Source organism: Ostrea edulis, chromosome 8 (genome assembly GCF_947568905.1).
Source record: "Ostrea edulis chromosome 8, xbOstEdul1.1, whole genome shotgun sequence".
Classification (NCBI taxonomy): Eukaryota; Metazoa; Mollusca; class Bivalvia; order Ostreida; family Ostreidae; genus Ostrea; species Ostrea edulis.
In genome coordinates, this window is record NC_079171.1 from 34,355,322 (window position 1) to 34,375,532 (window position 20,211).

At 35.5% G+C, this 20,211-nt stretch overlaps 1 protein-coding gene and 1 long non-coding RNA gene across 2 annotated transcripts; one reads left to right on the top strand and one right to left on the bottom strand.

The window, feature by feature from the left end:
• Positions 1 to 4,567: 4,567 nt before the first annotated feature.
• LOC125662807 (uncharacterized) lies at positions 4,568 to 9,722 on the bottom strand. Its single transcript, XM_048895168.2, has 2 exons — positions 9,569 to 9,722; positions 4,568 to 9,291 (listed from the first exon to the last, which is right to left on the bottom strand). Exon 2 carries the CDS (start codon positions 7,153 to 7,155, stop codon positions 5,545 to 5,547), a length of 1,611 nt encoding a protein of 536 aa, XP_048751125.2. The 5' UTR covers positions 7,156 to 9,291; positions 9,569 to 9,722; the 3' UTR covers positions 4,568 to 5,544.
• A 7,750-nt stretch (positions 9,723 to 17,472) lies between these two features.
• Positions 17,473 to 19,970, top strand: LOC130049581 (uncharacterized). The gene is made up of 3 exons (XR_008798128.1): positions 17,473 to 17,591; positions 18,979 to 19,005; positions 19,885 to 19,970. It is a non-coding gene; the product is annotated as an uncharacterized LOC130049581 (long non-coding RNA).
• Positions 19,971 to 20,211: the final 241 nt, after the last annotated feature.

Below are 20,211 nucleotides of genomic sequence, written 5' to 3' on the forward strand. Positions count from 1 at the left end.
AATATATCTCATTGACTTTAAGAGTTCGCTACGAGAAGTACACACAGTTGTTATGCAGAATCATACGGCGCAACAAATCAAACGTCGAAATTAATAGCAAAGCTATTCACATGCTATTCACTCTTATTCTTGGACGAATTTGGCCCCAGTATTTGACACTCTAATTGTTCGTTTACCTCTTTCAATTTGATTGTTCTTTAGAATTTCCGAAATTTCGGCTTGAGCATCACTGAAAAGACATCATTTGTCGAAATGCACATCTGGTGCATCAAAATTGTTCCCGTATAAGTTTTACATGAATGATACAGATTAAAGTAGGGCAAATACGAACCTCTGCACTGACCAGAGGTTGAATCAGGTGCCTGGGGGGATAAGCATCCCCTGTTGTTCGGTACGTTTTTTGTAATAGGAATCTAGGAAGACAGTCCTTATCCTTCAAACTGTGGAAATTCGGAAAAAAATGTTTACTGCCAATTTCTCCGGCGCTTCAAATCAATGTTTTAAATATCCGACGACTCCCGCGACATGGGACATCGGCTGATAAGGTCATAATCCATAATCGAGAGACCCATGAATATTAAGTGTTTGACGAAGGAACAATCATTGCGGTCATGGTACTAGCTGAACTCACAATCCCTGGTTACGAATTTAACTCTCTATAATTGAGCTAGAGCGACCGGTAAATCAATAAATTGTAATGTAAGTTCTTATATGAGTTTTGATACCTGAATCAATTTAAATAAAATGCCAATTCAGGCATCCGTTCAGCTAAAATAAATCACCGACATTTAAGGTATTCATTGTATATTAATGATTGATTGATGTTTTCCGCCACACTCTACAATTTTCCAGTTATCTGGTGGCGCCCCTTTTTGTGGAATAGAGAACCCAGATACAATATAACTGGGAAGAGACCACCGATCTTCCGAAAGTAAACTGGGGTACTGTCTCACTTACCGGTGCGAGCAGGATTCGAACCGGCACCGACCAGAGTGAGAGGATCTAACCACTCGGCCATGGAGGCCCCATGTATTCAATATACAACGATCATATTTCATATATATAATAAATGGACTGTGGAAAATATGTAATCAATACATCATCTTGAAATAAATCCACCATAGGAATCAATGTAAAATTCTGTTTACTGCTTGATATTTTCAGCTAAAATTTCACATTGAAGTCTTAGGAAAGAGCATGCTTTATTAATTTATTTTTCAAAGAAATCATATTCCCATGCAAATACTTCGGTTTCTCTTTATGACAATATGGAATAAAATTAATAATTTACCACAAACATTTTTGGAAAATTAGATTTTTCTTATTTTTATTAAGGTCAATCAACTCTTCGAAAAAAAGTATCACGTGCAAAAAGATCTGCTTCTAATCATTGACTAGTCATGTGAATTGCATCTACTTCACTTTCACCATCATTTAACAATAAATATTTAAGTCCTACAAAATTGTTCATTATCCTTTCGTTATACATTGAACACTTAAAATTGAAAATGAAAACCCTTTAGAAAACAAATGTTTTTTATATTGTTTGTTTATTCAGACAAAAACGGAAATGTACATGTAAGTGGAATTGAGTGTCAGGATTTAGGAAAAATTGCATGTTTAATATGAAGAACTGACACTACTGAATTCTTTGATGCTTTGTATAGGAATCATTTGTGTAATTATTCACTATGAAGAGTAAAGTATGCAGACTCATCATCCACTTGTAAGGTTTTACGTGTACACAGATGAATATGCTGCTTATACTTGTCTATTTTTTCAGAATAAAAATTACGTTGCCATGACACGAACAAGGCTCGAACTAATGCCCCTCGGTTACCAAGCTAGATACCACTGAGCTATCACGATTAATAAATCAATACTGATCATTACATGTATGTGGGTGTTTATAGGAGCCTTCCTAATGGAGTCTATTAAATTTAAATGTCAATTCATGCATCAGAACAGGTAGCGCATATCACATTTCATTAGAGACCGAGAAGAGGTAATTAAAAATGAAAACAGCTATCCTTAGAAATATTTGTTATCATTAGTTTGCTATCTTTTTTCTAGATATTTGTTTGTTTTACTCAGAAAAATGCGGAGATGGATGTGGAATTCAATACCAGGATTTATGGAGAATTGCATATTAAATACGAAAATTGACACATCTAATATGCTTCACAAGGAACTGCGAATCATGAAGAGAACATTAAGCGTATGTTCAATACAAATGGACGTGTACTAAATTTCCCCGTAGGGAATGTTTTAAGTGCTATTCCACTTAAGAATCATGCAACAATGAGTTTCCGTGGCACATCCAATGTTACGAAAATGGGCCACCCATTTAGGAAAAAATCAGTTGGATGTATATTCTATGAAAACCTGCTTGATCTTGCGTTACTCTGCTTGATTCATAAGACAGAAAACAAACGGTTTTTATTGTGTACTAATTCATACAAACTGTAGGCAATACCAAATCAAATACCCCAAAACAGCAACACTGAAATTAAATACCATTTATGCATCTTTCAAAGTAAAGTCTTCAATTATCATTATCAATATTTAAAAGTGTGAAAAAAATGTTATTCCGATTATATAAATGGTATGACAATCGTTTTAATATAGAGATGTTATCTATCGTTCATGGAATTTTTCCAACTTCCGCTAGATAGAACGCCGTAAATAGGGACACTGGAATGACGTGAAATGGCGACAATCCGATTGTTCTTTCACCAGAACGATGAACAAATGTACTGTTGGGCAATATATTGGCAGTTTTTGTGCGCCATGTTGTGGATATCAGAGAAAAATGGGTTGGCTTTACCTGGATAGTAAACCAGATATTAAACACCATATGAAGTCGCTGAAATTAAGCACCGGGCAGCAGACAACACAGAGGGACATAACATTGCAAACCGGAATGGGTTATTTCCGTACATTTATCACAAATCACTTAAGAATGAGAGTTGAATTTTAGTGAAAGATACAGTATGAATTAAAACAGTAACCCTGATACCTACATTTATTTACATATTTTGTACAAATATGTAAATATTTACATATTTGCCAATACGATATATCATTGAGTCAAATGCTGTCTTACGTGTTTCATACCGATTGTTTGGCCGTTCTTGGCATACTGATTTTGACTACAGATAACTCCGTTTACCTGATTGAGATATAGGGCTCACGGCGGATGTGAAAGGTCGACAGGGGATGCTTACTTCTCCTTGGCACCTGATCCCGCCTCTGAAGTGTTCAGGGATCCGCGTTTGCCAAACTCTCTATCTTGTATTACTTATAGGAGTTATGAGATTGGTCACTGTTCGTTATTTTCACCTTTCACATATCAGAATTTCTATAAGTAGATTATGTATATAGGTATGAAAAATTCTTTATATATCAATAAACTGTTCATACAATCGATAATGATCGTTAATGTTTATATCGGATTAGCCGCAATAATATAGCCCTTTCCGATGTTTTTTTTTTCTTTTTTTTTGAGAGAGGGTTACAATTTCTTAGAATCTCCGTAATGCTGCAAATGCGGGAGTGATTCACTCCCGCAACATTTTCGATCAGTCTTAGCATTTGCTGGCTTTCATTAAGTAAATAAAATGATATGTTTCTTAGTCAAAATATAAATTTACAACCTGCAACTTCCAATTTGTGAGGCTCTATTCTAATATTTTTAACAATTTCGATACATTCCAATTTCTAAAATTCATATTTCAGCGCCATGTATGATGTACTGAAGTTTCAACTTCCGATTGTCAAGTTATTTGCATTTGCCATATAAGGTGGTATTTACAGCAATGGACGGGTACAGAGGTGAAAGCTGGTTCGTCGGTATTGAAAAGGTTAAAAACTTAATACATTGTACCAAGTTAAACAAGAACAGCAAAGTGTAAACTCTTTCTGCCACCAAATGGATGTCCTTTCTTTCTCGGAATGGCTCGAGTAACTACATTTTCGAGCTGATTGTCAATGTTTATATCTTTCAGTAGATCCAATTGCGAGATCTCCCTATGATAAACATGGCGGAGCAGACGAATAATTTTGCATGCTGTACATGATGTTTAATGGACAACACAAAGCTGGTACTCCTCTTCCTGTAAACGACTAACAAACGAAACTTATTATCAGTAATTCATAAACAAAATATTTTGCACCATTGTGGAGATTTTATGGAATTGTAGCCCTATCCCGAAAACGTCAGAATAAAAAAGCACACCATAGGATAGGGCTACACTATTGCAGCTAATATGCGACCAAATGGGCGGTCCATAGGATGAAACCACATAACTCGAGGCCCACTGTCACAGCAAGTGTGATACAATAAAGACCCCTGTCTGCTCAAAGGCCGTAAGCGCCGAGCATAGACCTGAATGTGCAGTCCTTCACTGGTAATGGTGACGTCTCGATATGAGTTGTACAATATACAACCAAGCAACCCAGATTATGTTAATCCATCTGTATATGCCTTGAAACATGATACAGCAGGGTTTGAAATTAACTTATTGAAGCACTAGTCCGTCCAGTATATCATATAAAATTATCTCCATTTTATTCAATAGTATTTAATCAAACCAAACACATCACATTTACAAACAATGCAGTGTCTGACACCTAGATAAGAAAAAGACCAGCATACTTTATTTTGCATTCAAGATCTTCAGAAGCGTATATTAACTTCAGAGTTGATCAAGTAACCCCTTTTATAAACATCCATAAGTGCGTTTGAGATCGACGTTACCATTGTTCTCGTGCTCAGTTCTTAGAGTCACAGGAGTTTGTATCAATTATGTCAATAAAGTTCACTCGATTGACCAAATCTAAAATATGTGTTATATTTTATGAACTTCTGTGTTAGAATCAAGAATGACGAGAACATGTGCGCACGAACGTGTTCTTCAACCACACTACTTACAGAGGTGGTGTGTGTTCTTGCACCTCGCACCTGTTCTCGCGACGCGTACTCGATATTCGGAATCGGCAGGAATGTGTACTCGTATGAAGAATGGCGGTATTGAACGCACTTCGTGTGTTTGGAAGATCAGCATGTCATTGTTACATAAACATCAAACCATGTACATGTAGTTAATCGACCATATCTTCAAAACATCTAAGTAACTGGGACAAAATTATTAAAATCTTAACCAATTTAAAATTGATTTCCAGATTTTCATTAGTCCATACGGACGAATGCTATATTGAGTTTACTATTCCGAATTTTTTTTTATTAGTCTCGGACTTACAGACACGAGGTAATTTCGAACTCTGAATACATATAACACAAAATAGCGTTCAGACACGCATAAACAAACACACATATACAAACACACATATACTGTCAATACACGTTAATTGCAAATCACAAACATTGGTGTAATTACCACAACTTTAATTAACACAGGGCTGGAATCAACATGGTGTTAATTAAAATAATGTACACAGGACAATGTAAAAATGTTTAGATATGTAATTAACACTGTGTCGAGATCTGTAATGAACAGTGTTTAGGTGTGTGATTAACACTGTTTATAGATATTGGATTTTCTTCACTTTGGCGGTGTCCCACTCAGCCACAAGAAGGTTATCTCTGATGTCCACACATAAACCCCACGGACGGCGTAAATTACAGTTCTGAATATATCGAAGGAACTGTCCGTCTTGATCTAAGATGTGGATACGGTGACTGTAACAGTCTGCTGTCAATATATGGCTCTGGCTGTCTGTAGTGATGCCGTATGGATGAAATGATTTCTTGGTATAAGAGGGGTGACCAGTGTATCGAAATCTGAGATTTCCTGACCGATTGACCACCACTACTGCTTCAGCTTCATAGTCAGCAACACAAATATCCAGGTTTCTGTTCTCACTGATGTATTTAGGTAAAAAACCAGACGAATAGAGAAGACGTCCCTGATCATCAAACTGAATGGTTTGTGTCTCTGTGAAGTCAGAGTAACGCACAACTTTGGATTGTTTTCTACTATCACTGAACATGGTAAGCAGGAGATCATCATCAGAGGTACTGCAGACATAGCGAGGTTTCCATCCATGTAGTGTGATAACGTTCTGTATCTTTTTATTCTTTACTAGATTTACAGTTCTTTTATCAGGGTCAGTATAAACAAGATATCCGTCTCGCGTCACTGTTATGCCCCATGGTATGTCCCCTGACCTGGTTTTTATTGACGTCAATAGTTTACCCCCGAGGTTGAAGAGTTTCATGATTTTGTCACGTCCACACGTCCAGATTTGTTCACCGAGACAACAAACACTGTACAGTTCTGTGTAGTCAGTGTCTATGGTAGCGTCGAGTCGCGGTTCATCAAGCAGTGGTCTGATTTTCGTAATGGATAATGATGATAAAGACCCAAACATTTCAGTAAGTTTTTCTGTATTGATTGTTGGAGTAGATAAGCTTGGTAATGTTACTTTTATTTTAGGCGACAGTTGATTAAATTCATTATTTCTAGATTTGTAAGTTGATGTTAAGGAAATATCATTGGTGTCCAGTATGTTTTTAATTTCAAGAATGACCTGTTTGATTTCAACAATTCTGTGCATGATTTCACTTATATGTTTCTCCAAAACAGCCATATCTTTAATTTTTGTCTCTGCAATGTCTGATTTCAGTTGGTTGACAATAGCGGTGATCTGACGGTGCCAGACCTCTCCTTGTTGCTCTGCAGCTATGGCGAGTTTCCCGTAATTCTTTTCTAACTCGGCTTTCTCACTTCGGACATCGGACGCAGTTTCTTCGTATCGGGGATAAATTTTGGTCTCTAGTTCTTCCAAATCGTCTCGTAGACATCGGTTTTTAGAGTCGAGTTTTTTCATAACATCAAATAGCGTGTGGCCGTCATGTTTCCCAGAGGAAAGACAGGTGGGACATACCGGAATTTCACATTTCTCGCAGTAAAGTTTGCAATCCTTTTCGGCGTGATTCGAACATTTTGAGTGAGTTTGAGTAAACTTACTGTGTAAATGATACGGTACGATATTGTGCTTTTTAGAGGGACCTGATACATGTTTACTAACACAGTTAGTACACATATTTATATGACAATGTTCACAATAGCTCTGTAGGGGGTTGGTGTTACAGAGGTCACACAGTAGGACGTCCTGGGCACGCGGATCCATCTCTGGAATCAGAGGTCACAGCAATAGTTTGCTGTCAATGAAACAAATAACATTTAATAGATAATATCAATTCAAACTGGTTAAAACAATACAATTACACATACTGATGTTTTGTAAGTACTAAATGAATATCATCTCAATGTAGTACATTTCTGGATGAGAGTATGTATCTTTCAATTTGACTTAAAAAACTTCATATATGGATAACGCAATACAAGAACTAAATGTCTAACTTTCCCGTTTATTTTTCTTAATTTTGGATTCTTTATAGGAGTTGTGAGACTGATCGCTGTTCGTTATCTTCACCTGTTTATTTCTCTTATTGCATAACCAGTGGTCATGGTGCCGACATCAGCTGACACAGAATATGACAACAACCAACTTTGCTCCAATAATGCTTAGCAAAATTTCTTTTAGTTTTTAAATTATTTAATAATGATTTGACCTCTTCAGGTGCTTTATTTAAGGGTCTCAACCCCAAGACTTGATATCGTCGAATGCGTTTTGTAATTATCTACATCTTTGTCCACAACGTTTAACAAATATCTAAAGGTTGAAGATAATTTCAACGATCAACTCTGTAGTCCCTTATGGTGGGTTGTAGGAACATACATAAAAACAACACGCTGTTTAAAATGACATTCTGAGGAATTTATGTTGTATAATGTGCTTTCCAAAATATATTTTGTTTAAGATACATAAAAACAACTTTCGTAAATCATTTTCCAATAAATCCCTTTGGAGAACACGGCATTCTCGGACCTTATTCCATACTAAATTCATTAATACGTAATAAATTATCATTTTGCTGATGTCAGCCGTTACAGAATGTCGCAATACACAACTTTGCTTCAGAAATGTAAATTCCTTTTTAGTTTTGGGGATATTTAGAAAATAATTTCGATCCCTTTCGTAAAATGAATGAAGGAGCTATACCCTTCAGTTTGATATTGTCAAATAGATATTGCCATCGTCTTCAACCTTTGTTATATATGCAAGGTGAAGATAGCGAACAGTGATCAATCTCATAACTCCTACAAGCAATACAAAATAGATAGTTAGGCAAAGACGGACCCCTGGACACACCAGAGGTGGGACCAGGTGCCTAGGAGGAGTAAGCATCCCCTATTGACCGGTCACACCGGTATATATATATCTAAACACATTATGTTCCTATAAAAAGATGTTAGCGAAAATGTATAAAAAATTGCATGTCAAATTTGTGGGGCATGTTAGAGCCCTAGGGAACTTCAGCGCTTTTTGAATTGAAGAAATTTGAAAATTTGAACGTAAATCCTCTTTTGCTGAAAATGTGAATTTTTATATTTTTGATAGTTTCCGACAACACTCATGGACAACTGAACCTTTAAATTTCAGAGAAACATCAATATGCAAGGTGAAGATAACGAACAAGGATCAATCTCATAACTCCTACAAGCAATACAAAATAGATAGTTGGGCAAACACGGATCCCTGGACACACCAGAGGTGGGATCAGGTGCCTAGGAGGAGTAAGCATCCCCTGTTGACCCGTAACACCCACCGTGAGCCCCATATCCTGATCAGGTCAACGGAGTTATCCGCAGTCAAAATCAGTGTGCCAAGAACGGCTTAACGATCGGTATGAAACACGTCAGACAGCATTTGACCCAATGCGAGATTGTATTGACGAACTAGATCGTTATAACGACCATAGAATTTGCGAAATGCTGACTTCAATCGAGACTGTTGAAATCCCTGTGCCATCAACTTGTTTGTCAGTAGCTTACCTCGATTTAAAAACTGACTATACCCAGAACAAGCTTTTGGATATCGAATCAATTGAGATATATAAACACCATATGCAGGTGATAATGGACTATTGCTACATAAAAAGATGACGATGGAGAAGCTGAAATCATCCCGTTTGTCATACAGTTGAGTTGTTAGTTTGTCGTTAATGTCCACTTTCAATAAATATCTTACGTAATGATCGACATAATCAAAATTGCAAATACACATATAAAGTTTAAATGAATATCTATTATACCTGAAAATTCCACGATCCTTTGTTCATGTATAGCTGAGAAATCGTGCGAACAAATGTGAGAAAAAATAATAGACAAAAAAACTTAACTTTCGTTGGAAACGGAACATCTAAATAATAAGAAACAAAGTAAAAACAAGATATTCCCAAACTTTGTTTTGGGGAACATAACACCATGATATACTGAATAGCTTGTTTATTCAACATATACAGGGGAAATGTATAATATAGATATTGGAAGAGGGCCCGAATTACATGAAATGAAGACAACCTCTCAAAACATATTGATCTCAGTTGTAATAAGTTGATGCTTTCAAACAATTATCTACTACATCTTTAACTATTTAGAGACTGTAAAATGTGTATAGTAATATGATGTTATCTAACCTGTCAATGTCCGACATGGCTTCTAAACAGCCGCCTCTTCCCGGTATAACACCCTGATGATTACGATGAAGTAAGTTAATGTTTAGGCCCAACTAGACTACACCGTCTTCTCCCGTGATTTAAACGGGGGTTGCAATGGTTTACCCAAAATGAACTCAATTCAATTATATTCTTCATTTTTATTGGCACTAAAACTGATCAGAGGTGGGGGGGAAGCATAACGAGGAGTGTGACCCAAGTTTGTACCGCCTCCATTACTGTTGAGATGTCGCTGTTGTTTCCCCGGTTTTCCCATAATTAGAGCTCCACAATGCAAGCTTGTGTTGTGACTTGAAATTATAGGGCTTTTTTTGCATACAACAAGAAAGAAATCTTTTGTTTAGCTTAATAGGAAACTTTGTTGTGTGAAATCGACCCTGTTTATTTTATATTTTCCATAGCTTTAGTGTAAACATGAGTAATATCCAAAGGGAGTGGGTAAACCTTACATAAACAAATAAGTGATATGAACCTGTATGACACCCTGTGCTATGACCCAGGGTAGGGTATCATGAGATATTTACATTCTGTCAGCTGTTAAAATTACAAAGGTCTGCCGTAATTCTTTAATTTCATAATTCTAAAATACGCAACAAGCCTCACCGGTACACATGCAATCCAGAAAGAAAAAAATCAATAAAAGGTGATAAAAGAAAAAGGAAGGAAGAAATTTTAACCAAATTACAGCCTCAAATAATTTAAAAGTACTGAAAGAAAGAGAGGAGCTAGGCTGCTTCGGAATAATATTATCCATGTGAGAATAGCGTGCAGTGTTTTCTTTCGGACTTTTTCTTCTGTAGCTTTCTAATAAAGCACACTCACTCATTCCTGTGAAATTTGAAACATCTAGGAAGTGACGAAAATGCAGACAAAACTGCATAAAGACGATCACATACGAAGAAGATATGATGACTTGATTAATTTGCAAAACTTTATATAATTACCATGTATTAACTCTAATATAGGAAATATTTCAAAAGTCATAACCTTATCAAACCTAAGCAAGATTATTAATTGAGAACGCGAAGCTTATCGCACTCAGTAGGCAGAAAGTAAGTTAAGGAACGTGATCGTGTCAAGAATAGCTTGTAATATTTATACTACAATATAATATGAATTAATTGATTATTGCTTTCCTCAGTGCTCCATGGAATTTTAATACTACAAGATGCAAGGGACATTTCCTTTTCTAAATCGATGATAATTCTTTTACACGCCTCTAACAATTAAGAGATACGAATTTAGATTTCTTCTTGTGTCTGTATTATTAACCACGATAGGGAACAGCATCTGGAACATTCTTGATCATTTACCGACAACCGCTTGTAACTTAAAACTTTTAAAAGAATGGAGGTTTCGGCATGATAATAAATACCATCCATTGTCATGGTTTACAGAACGTTACTTTAAATAGGGGTCATGTTAAATGTGACAGGTTTAATCATAACCTTACCATATATTCTATTACAACATTAATTATGGACATGTGCTAGCGTGTATTTAGTGTGTGGACCTGTAGAATTTTACAAATTAGCCATACATATTTCTTTCAATAACAAATGATTAATTTGTGGGTTAATACTAAGCTATTGTGGTTGATGGTACATGATTCAACCCGCTGTTTTAAATATGAAAACTTGATTTTCTTACAACTTGACAAAGACATTTTGTTCTAACAAGTCTAACGTGCATAGCAGAATAATATCCTCAGTGTATTCGAATTCTGTCTCCGTTATCTGTTATTCGTAGTCCTGTACACACTTCCTACAATGTAAACAAACATGGGATGAAATAATGAATATACATGGGCGAAACAACTGCTTCTTTAAGGAGATATTTGGTGCAAGTAGAAAAAAAATATCAAGATAACAAAAACCCATAACGTTCGTTCTTACATTTCTAAATGATTGTCAAACATCAGACGTAAATAAGAAAATCTAGCATTTATGTATGTGACATTACTACTTAAGTAGTAATAGCCTACTTCCGGTGGAGTGGAGTGATATGGCCAACTAATGTTTGTCCATTACAGAGGGGCGGTGAAACGTTACAGATAATCAAGTTCCTGTCGTTATAGTGAACAGTGGAATGATATACACAATTACATTTCTACACTAAACCTAGATCATCATACACCAGAGCATTTCATATTGTCATATTGTTGAATGGTTTACGTTGATTTTCATGGACATTGTCGATAGAATGATTAGAATGTCAAACTCACTCAAGGTTATAAAATATTTGTTTGGTTTTTATCAGCAGTATTTTTCTTCCGTCATTTAACAACTTGTGAATGAATTACTAGACAATAATTTTGCTAGATTCCAACAGATGATATTCAGATGTTTCTTAACCAAGTGTTCATTAAATCCATTTAAAAACTATTAAAAGAAAACATCTCAAATCAACAACATCAAAAACGTGTGACTTCAACACTTTACACGATCATTTCTTACGATAAATTAAAGACTAGAGTTTTTGACATCACAGACAGGTGCTTCTTCAACAAACATGTAAAAAGAAAATATCCATATCTAATGATTAGCCATTCATATAACATCATTCAACAGATTACTTTATCAAAACCACTCCGATTCTACACACAATACTCTGAAGTTGATATCAAAAGAAGCTGGAGTTACTCATTTACAATATCTACGTAGTCTTTGGTGATCATGTCACTGACCAAGCGTTGAATCCATACCTATACATTTATTTGTATAATTGTTTAATTAATACCCGGAAACTGATAGCAAGTTGATTTCATATCTTACACAATGTCCTTCCGGGAAATACTTCTTGTAAAACTTCTTTATGAGCCATATACATGTATTAATATTTTATTAATAATGAACAAAATAAAGCGTATATATCGATAACAGTAATTAAGACATTTATTTCAATAAATTTCTAAAACATTTCATTGGGAACTTTTATACACGTTATTAGCAAGGAATAATTCTACCAAAAACAATGAAAAAAATATTGTCCCCATACACTCTATCTAACACAATCAGAAATAGATCGACCGCTGTTATACAGACAGATTGGGACGTTAATAAATTGCTCTATTGAAGTTACACATTAAATGTAGGTAATAAAGTTTCATGCATTGTTGGTAGTGAATAAAGTCATCACTCTGTGCTGTAAATAATCCTAACGTCTTGTTGTTTATATAACAGATGCATCACACATGTTACTTTTACTACACATTTAGTGCATCTACAAAATCCCATCTTACACGGAAATGATAATAGTGTTATCCCTGTTTCATTAGTCATGCTAATTCAAAATTCACTGCATATCCTTGAATGCAGAGATGCATGTGACATGTTGTGGTATGAAAATATGGCTTCATGTTAATTTCACAAATTGACCACTTGCATTCATTTATAAAAGAATTTCAATGTATAAAACCCATTTCTCTTCAGTTTTGCTTAAAGATTTACGTCCCATTTAAGAATATGCCACAAGCTATACTCCTATGTAAAGCAAGACACATTATGTGTATCTATGTCGCGTAAGTTCGACGTATCGAAGTTTTGAATTGTTCAAACGGTAATACAACAGACGACCAAGGTATAAATTCAAAGGTATAGATTATTTGTCCAAACCGTAGTGCAGTTAGCGACAGTATATGAACGTGTAGGCCAACTCAGATGTCCTCTTAAGGTATATGTAATGTTTATATCTATAATAGAAAATGGGATATAACTCTTCTTGCAGGGTACCCAATTTGGGTAATTGAAAAATAATCAATTAACTACATTTCATACTGGATTACATAGATTTCGATTTGCATATAATTTATATAGATTTCGTGAAAAACCCAGTTTTTCGCCCACACACTTTCTGAGATATTAAAAACAATATTTGAAACATCTGTATAAAGAAGACATTACTTTTGCGTACGCTGAGCATATCCTTTTTCATGTGTATACACACGGTATTTGCAGTGCAACGGGGAAATAGATCTTGTAACATTCATATCTTATTAACTTACGCCAATTCAGAAATAAATAAATCAAATACATCGCCGTCTGTACTTTGCAAACGGTGGTCATTCAGATACCTGCGTGATCTAATCACATCGTTCGTTTGTATGTTTAAAACTTGCCACAAGTTATTAAGGACACCTAAGGAAAGGGATACAGTTTTCTGTTTGAAATAAATATTAAACGTATAACTTTTTTCAGTCATTTCTTAGTAGGTGTACCATACTATAGCAAATTGTTCCATTCCATATCGTGACAAGTTGTCAATGTCATATAAAAATGTTCCAAATCATATCATACCAAATTCTCACATGCTTACCAAAATGCCCTTTACCATATCATACCATTTTGTATTGTAGAAGTTTTGGGATTGATCACTGTTCTTTATGTTTACCTTTTCATCATGCAACATTGTCATTTTTCATAATTCCGTGGGGATTCGGGTTAAAATAGGTCCTCAGTATCCCTTACTTTTCGTAAGAGGCGATTAAATGGGGCGGTCCTTCGGATGAGATCGCAAAAACCGAGGTCTCTTGTCACAGTAGGTGTGGCACGATGAAGATCCCTCCCTGCTCAATGGCCATAAACGCCGAGCATAGGTCTAAATTTTGCAGGCCTTCACCGGCAGTGGTGACGTCTCCATATGAGTGAAATATTCTTGAGAGGGACGTTGAACAATATTCAATCAATCAATCATTTTTCATATCACAATTCTCCAAATCATATCATACCAAATTGTCAATGACATACCAAACTTCAGATCACATCATACCAACATGAAAACGTGAAAATAACGAGCACTTATTATTCTCATAAATCCTATCAACAATACAAAGTTAAGAATAGGGCGAACACAGATCCCTGGGCATACTAGAGGTTGACTTAGGTGCCTAGAAGTGGTAACTAACACATCATTCCAAAGCCTTCAACTAAACTGTTCCACATCATATCATATCAAATTGTTGCATTCTATACCAAATTATTCAAAACCATACCAAATAAATGTCATATGACATAACAAACTGCCCTACACATAGTACGTATACGAAATTTTTACACACCATATCGCACCTAGATATCCCCCTTTCAGTTACGTAATATAGATGGTGTTTCACCTAAATCTTTTTCCTTCACATGTCACACAAAGTAAAAGGAGACCTTCGTTTTACCAATCAAAATTCATTTTTAGTCTGAATAGTTTTCCTGATGATTCTGTGCTCTTCCTTATAGAAGGTGTTAGTACTTTCGTTCGATAATTCTATAATAAAACAGAAAATAAAGAACAGTGATCAATGTAACAAATCCCATAAAGAATATGAAAGAATCAGTATGTGAATGAGGAGGCAACGTTAAAGAAAATGTAGTTTTGGTTAATAAATGTAAATTGTGTGAAATTTATCACGGTTTTGGTCACCAATCGCATAATCCCTATCAAGAATGCAAAACTTGACAGCAATGAAACAATGCATCCCTGGACATATAGGATCAAGTGCCTAGGATGAGTAAGCACCCCCGTTAACCCATCACTACTGCCGTGAGTCTTTCGTCTTCATCAGGTAAACGGAGTAATCGGTAGTTAAATCAGTGTGCAGATGACGACCTAAGAATCGATATGAAATACGTCATACAAATATCATAAAATAAAAGGTAAGTTGGAGGAGGTAATGGAGAATGGGAGGAGTTAATGTAAACGAGGGAGGAGTCAAAATATAGATTTATTTGACCGATCTGTGTCACTCAACATACGTGGCCGTTATAACCATCACAAGTGGAAAGAATAACAATTGTGTTAACCAATCACTGCTCTTACATGTAAACAAATAAATAAGAGAGGGGCTTCAATGCTGGCACAACAGGATCACCATGCGCTGTTCAGAGGTAAATCAATTTTTCTGCAATTTTTTAAATAAGTTGGCTTTGGTTTCATTCTTACGCGTAGGGGTTGCTTATAGGAGTTATGCGATTGATCACTGTTCGCTATCTTCACCTTTCTTCCTACCTACATGTCTTCACTTATCAAGGATAACTTGCTACAAACAGAAAATATGATGAATAGGTATATGCCTATATTTCGGCTTATCCTGTTTGCAATTAGCACTAAGGTTGAATTCTTAATTTGTTTTAGAACTTGTAAATTTTCTATAATGTCCAAAAATCATGATATATTGCTCCTCCCTATACACCCCTAAACATTGTAGTAAAAAATCAAAATTCACGCAATGAAATATATTCATTTTTCTTAGATAAACATATATGTAGTATCCATTTTCACCCTTTCTGAAATTTTGCCCGGACTGTGATATTATCTATAGTAGGTGAATGCGTGTGCATGTTATAATATTTTTTTAAGTTCTGAAAATATTACACAAGTGCTTTATTTGAACCAGTGTATGTGTAGCTCAAAGCGAAATCGCAAACGAAATTACTTTATCATTTTTTTCCTACAAATTAGATCTTTTTTGCTGTCGTTGTACTCATTGCAATCATTAATGGAGTGGATACAAGATCAGGATTAATTCGTCTTATCAAAGGTAACAGTATTTACTTAGAGAGAAAACATTTATTTGAGAAAAGACCAATAAAATCAACAAGAAAAATAATTTTCAAGATACTTAGGTTACATCGTATTATTTGCAGGTACATACTAACGTGATTTTAGCACCGCGTTTCTGGTTCATGTGAACTGGATTAAAATATGAGATAAATTGAGAAGAATGTGGGGAAGCATGAAAACACTGACCTAGATTTGTAAATTATGTCTCATCGGTTCATCAGATTATGCATTGTATGCATGTTTATTTGAGACAACCACGTGTTCAACACGGGCATCAAAACAGAGCAGCAGTTTAAACAATTAGACAGTGTGAAATTTGGTCGATTTTCCTCTATTTTGAACAATTTCAATTTGAATCTTTGGGAAACAAAAAACAAAAACAAAAACAAAAAAACAAAAAAAAAACCCAGCTCATATTTTTAAAAAAAAATCCAATTGACATTTTTAAAAACTACAATTGGTAAAAGCGAAATTTACTGGATGACCCCAGTTATTTTTTATGATAGTAGCAAATGAGAAGAATGCTAACTCCATGTATTGAAGGAATAACGCTTCCCCGGCCGATGTTTAAACGCGTAATTTGAAAAGGAATGCAATACTTGGACCATAGGCCTTTGTTTCCAACAAAACCTTAATACATGTGCGGTAGCTCAGTGGTAGAGCGTTCGCTTCGTAACCAGGGGTCGTGAGTTCTCTGCCCCGCTCGCATCATGACCGAGTCAAATCTAAGACATAAACATGGGTAGCGATTGCTCCTTCGTCCTGTAGAAGTGAAAATCACTGGTCGTTCGGATATGACTATGTAAAAGAAAGGCCCTGTGTCAGGGTAAGCGCTAATTTGGGGGTTTTTGCCTACAACTGGTGCGTCTCAATATGAGTAAAAAATATGGTTTTTTATCATGTCAACGCCTGCCGCGACACGGTAACTGCGATTTTAAGGTTATATCCGGAAACCCGCGAATCTCTCTTCTAAGTGCCGAACGTTTGGCGAAGGAGATATTACTACCTATGTTAACGTCTTACGGTTGATACAGCCATATCACAACAAAAAATCTTGCCCACAATATAGAATAACGTGAGTTGTATTCTTGTTTATAAAGACCTTTATACAATTTCACGTTTCTGACCCCCCCCCCCCCAGAAAAAAACATGCTAAGTGCCTGATTTGATTACTTTCTTTTTAATGGTCATGTTACATGTAACAGCAGGACAGGATAACTGAGAATTGGGTGCTACTAAAAAACTTTAAGCACCCTGATATATAATTAAAACGACATTCAAAGGTTGAATACTGTTTTCTTCTTTCATACAGCGAGGAATTTCTACCGGAAAACAAATGTTTGCCAGAACGGCGGAACTTTTCTTAAATTTGGAAAATCGTGGGAACATTGGAAATGCAAGTGCCCGGACGGATTTTCTGGAAAACGCTGTGAGGGTAAGTTGTTTTTAGATTTCATTTCTATTTATTTTCTTATTTCGTTGTGAAGATAACATATACCTTAATACGATCTCGTTGTGATGAACGTACAGGCTTTCCGTCTGATACTATGATGATAGGTGCAATATAGATAACAATTCTGACCCTGCATTAACTGATTTTGACTGCGGATAACTCCGTTTACCTGATCAGGATATAGGGCTCACGGCGGGTGTAACCGGTCGACAGGGGATGATTACTCATCATGGGCACCTGATCCTACCCCAGGTGTATCCAGTGGTCCGTGTTTATCCAACTATCTATTTTGCATTGCTTATAGGAGTTATGAGATTGACCACAGTTCGTTATCTTCACCTTTCATCCAGCATCAAATTAATACGAACAGCATTAAATGATAGTGCGTATTGTACAAAATTGCAAGGTTATCGGATATGTATTGAATTGTTCACAAACTATTTTACACCCTCCAGCATTCTTAGATACGCTATTACTTTAAGGGAAACAGCCCCCCCCCCCCCGTCCGAACTAAATGGATATCTACAAATAAGAATGAATCAGTGTACAAAGTGTCAAGACTATTCAATAAGCCGTATACGGGACGTGTTCACAAGCTATTTTACAATCTATACTACCCTTAGGTCCTTTATATATATAAATGGATAACAATTGCATTCTTTTGTCCCAACAATATGCACACCTGAAAATGGCAATAAAGCATTGTAAATCGGGCACATCCACCGTGAACCCTGTATATTGATCAGGTAAAGGGAGTTATTCGTAGTCAAAATCAGTGTACCAAGAACGGACTAACAATCGGTATGAAACACGTCAGACAGTATCTAATTTATGCTTTATAATGCTTCACTTTTTTTTAAAAGATAGAACATCAAAGTTCATTGCGGTAAAATTCTTTTTATCAATGTTCTAATGTCAGGCACTTGATCACTAATTACGTAGTGAGTAAAATATATGGTAATACTATAAGAAAATGTTTAGAATTACAACAACACTATACCATTTTCCAAATATTGTTTAATTGTGTTTTTACTGCTCAAACTACATTGATGATTAATAATTATAATTCAGAGATAAGGGTTTATGTCCTACCATGTCTAAAACTGTTACTGTTTTGGGTTATCAAAAAAAAAAAAAAAAACTACAAAAACTTTTAGCTATCGATCTTTGAAATAATTTTCTTTGTTTTGAGAATTTTACAGATAAAAGATTTTATGTTATTCTGGTCATTTAATTTCATTTAATCATTTATTCTTGCATTCATCTTCCTACCCTTGCCAAGCGCCTCAGTGTAATTATTTTGTATAAGGCGATAAAAAGATATTATCATTATTATTACCATTATAATTATTATGACCCTTCATTACAGAAAGAACACCAGAAGCAGAACAGTGCGGTAAGCGATGTTATTGGACTCCAATCTTGGCAGTCTGTTTTTCTTTTTAGTTCTTACAAGTTTGTTGTTATTTTGGATTTCCAACGTTTCGGTTAGAGCATCAATTATTTGAAACCTTTAATCAAAATTAGAAATACAAAAGGTAACACGATTCACCGTCCACCGGAAGTTGTCCTTTTATGGATTTATCGTATGATGATTCACCACCTTTGTTCCCAACGTTAGGAATATCAATTCAAAACAACGACAGATAATGTGATAATCCATTCATCTAGACTCTGTCTCTAAAACTGCTTAAGTGTGTGACGTACAGCTTTCGAACGTTGAAAAGGTGTTTCAGTTGGGAAATGATAGATTCTATGCGTAAAGGGAATTATTCTAATCGAGAATGAAGCGCTTGAAGATGGAGAACAAACTGTTTTGGTCTTCTTTTCTCAAAGGGAATTACATCCAAGCAGAACTATTTTTACAACATTTAATTAGACTCTCAGGTGGCATAATAATATTGTTAAATCATAATGTAAGGTGTTCTTAGTAATGTACATGCATATAAGGTGTTTCAAGGTGTTCCAAGGAATGCTCAGCAACATTTTTGAAACTATTGAGCTTGCATTGATGTGTGTAATTTAAAGTTTCATACTTGCTACGTGAAAGTACAATGTGCCTTAAGAGAACACTTTCAAAATTACAACAAATGACGTAATTTCATCTTGAACACCTTCTGTAGGTAGAGTGATTCGCATACAATGAGGATATATAGTACATGACAGCCGTAACTGGCAATGGAGGGGAGATAAAAATAAAGTAACAAGACACAAACACGTACCTTATTTTACTCGAGGTATGCCATTAGATTTCTGATTTAATAATTTCTTGTAGTTGCCGATTACTGTACCTCTTCTCCCTGTCAAAATGGCGGAAAGTGTACTTCCAGTGCAACAACGTTCTCATGTCAGTGTGCGCATGGGTATAAAGGAAAAACGTGCGGAGGTATGTGTTTTAGTTATGCGTGCAAGCAGGATTCCGATCTCCAATTATTTCGTCCTCGATTCCCTCAAGGTTTAATATTAAGTATGTCAAATGGGATATCGTTTTGTACATTAACTTGTTCTTTACACACACTGATTTTGACTACGGATTACTCCGTTTATCTAATCAAGATATACAACACACGGTGAATGTAACTGATCGATAAGAGGTGCTTAC

Coding starts and splice junctions, on each gene's coding strand:
- LOC125662807 (XM_048895168.2), bottom strand. CDS start 7,155: ATGGATCCGCGTGCCCAGGACGTCCTACTGTGTGACCTCTGTAACACC.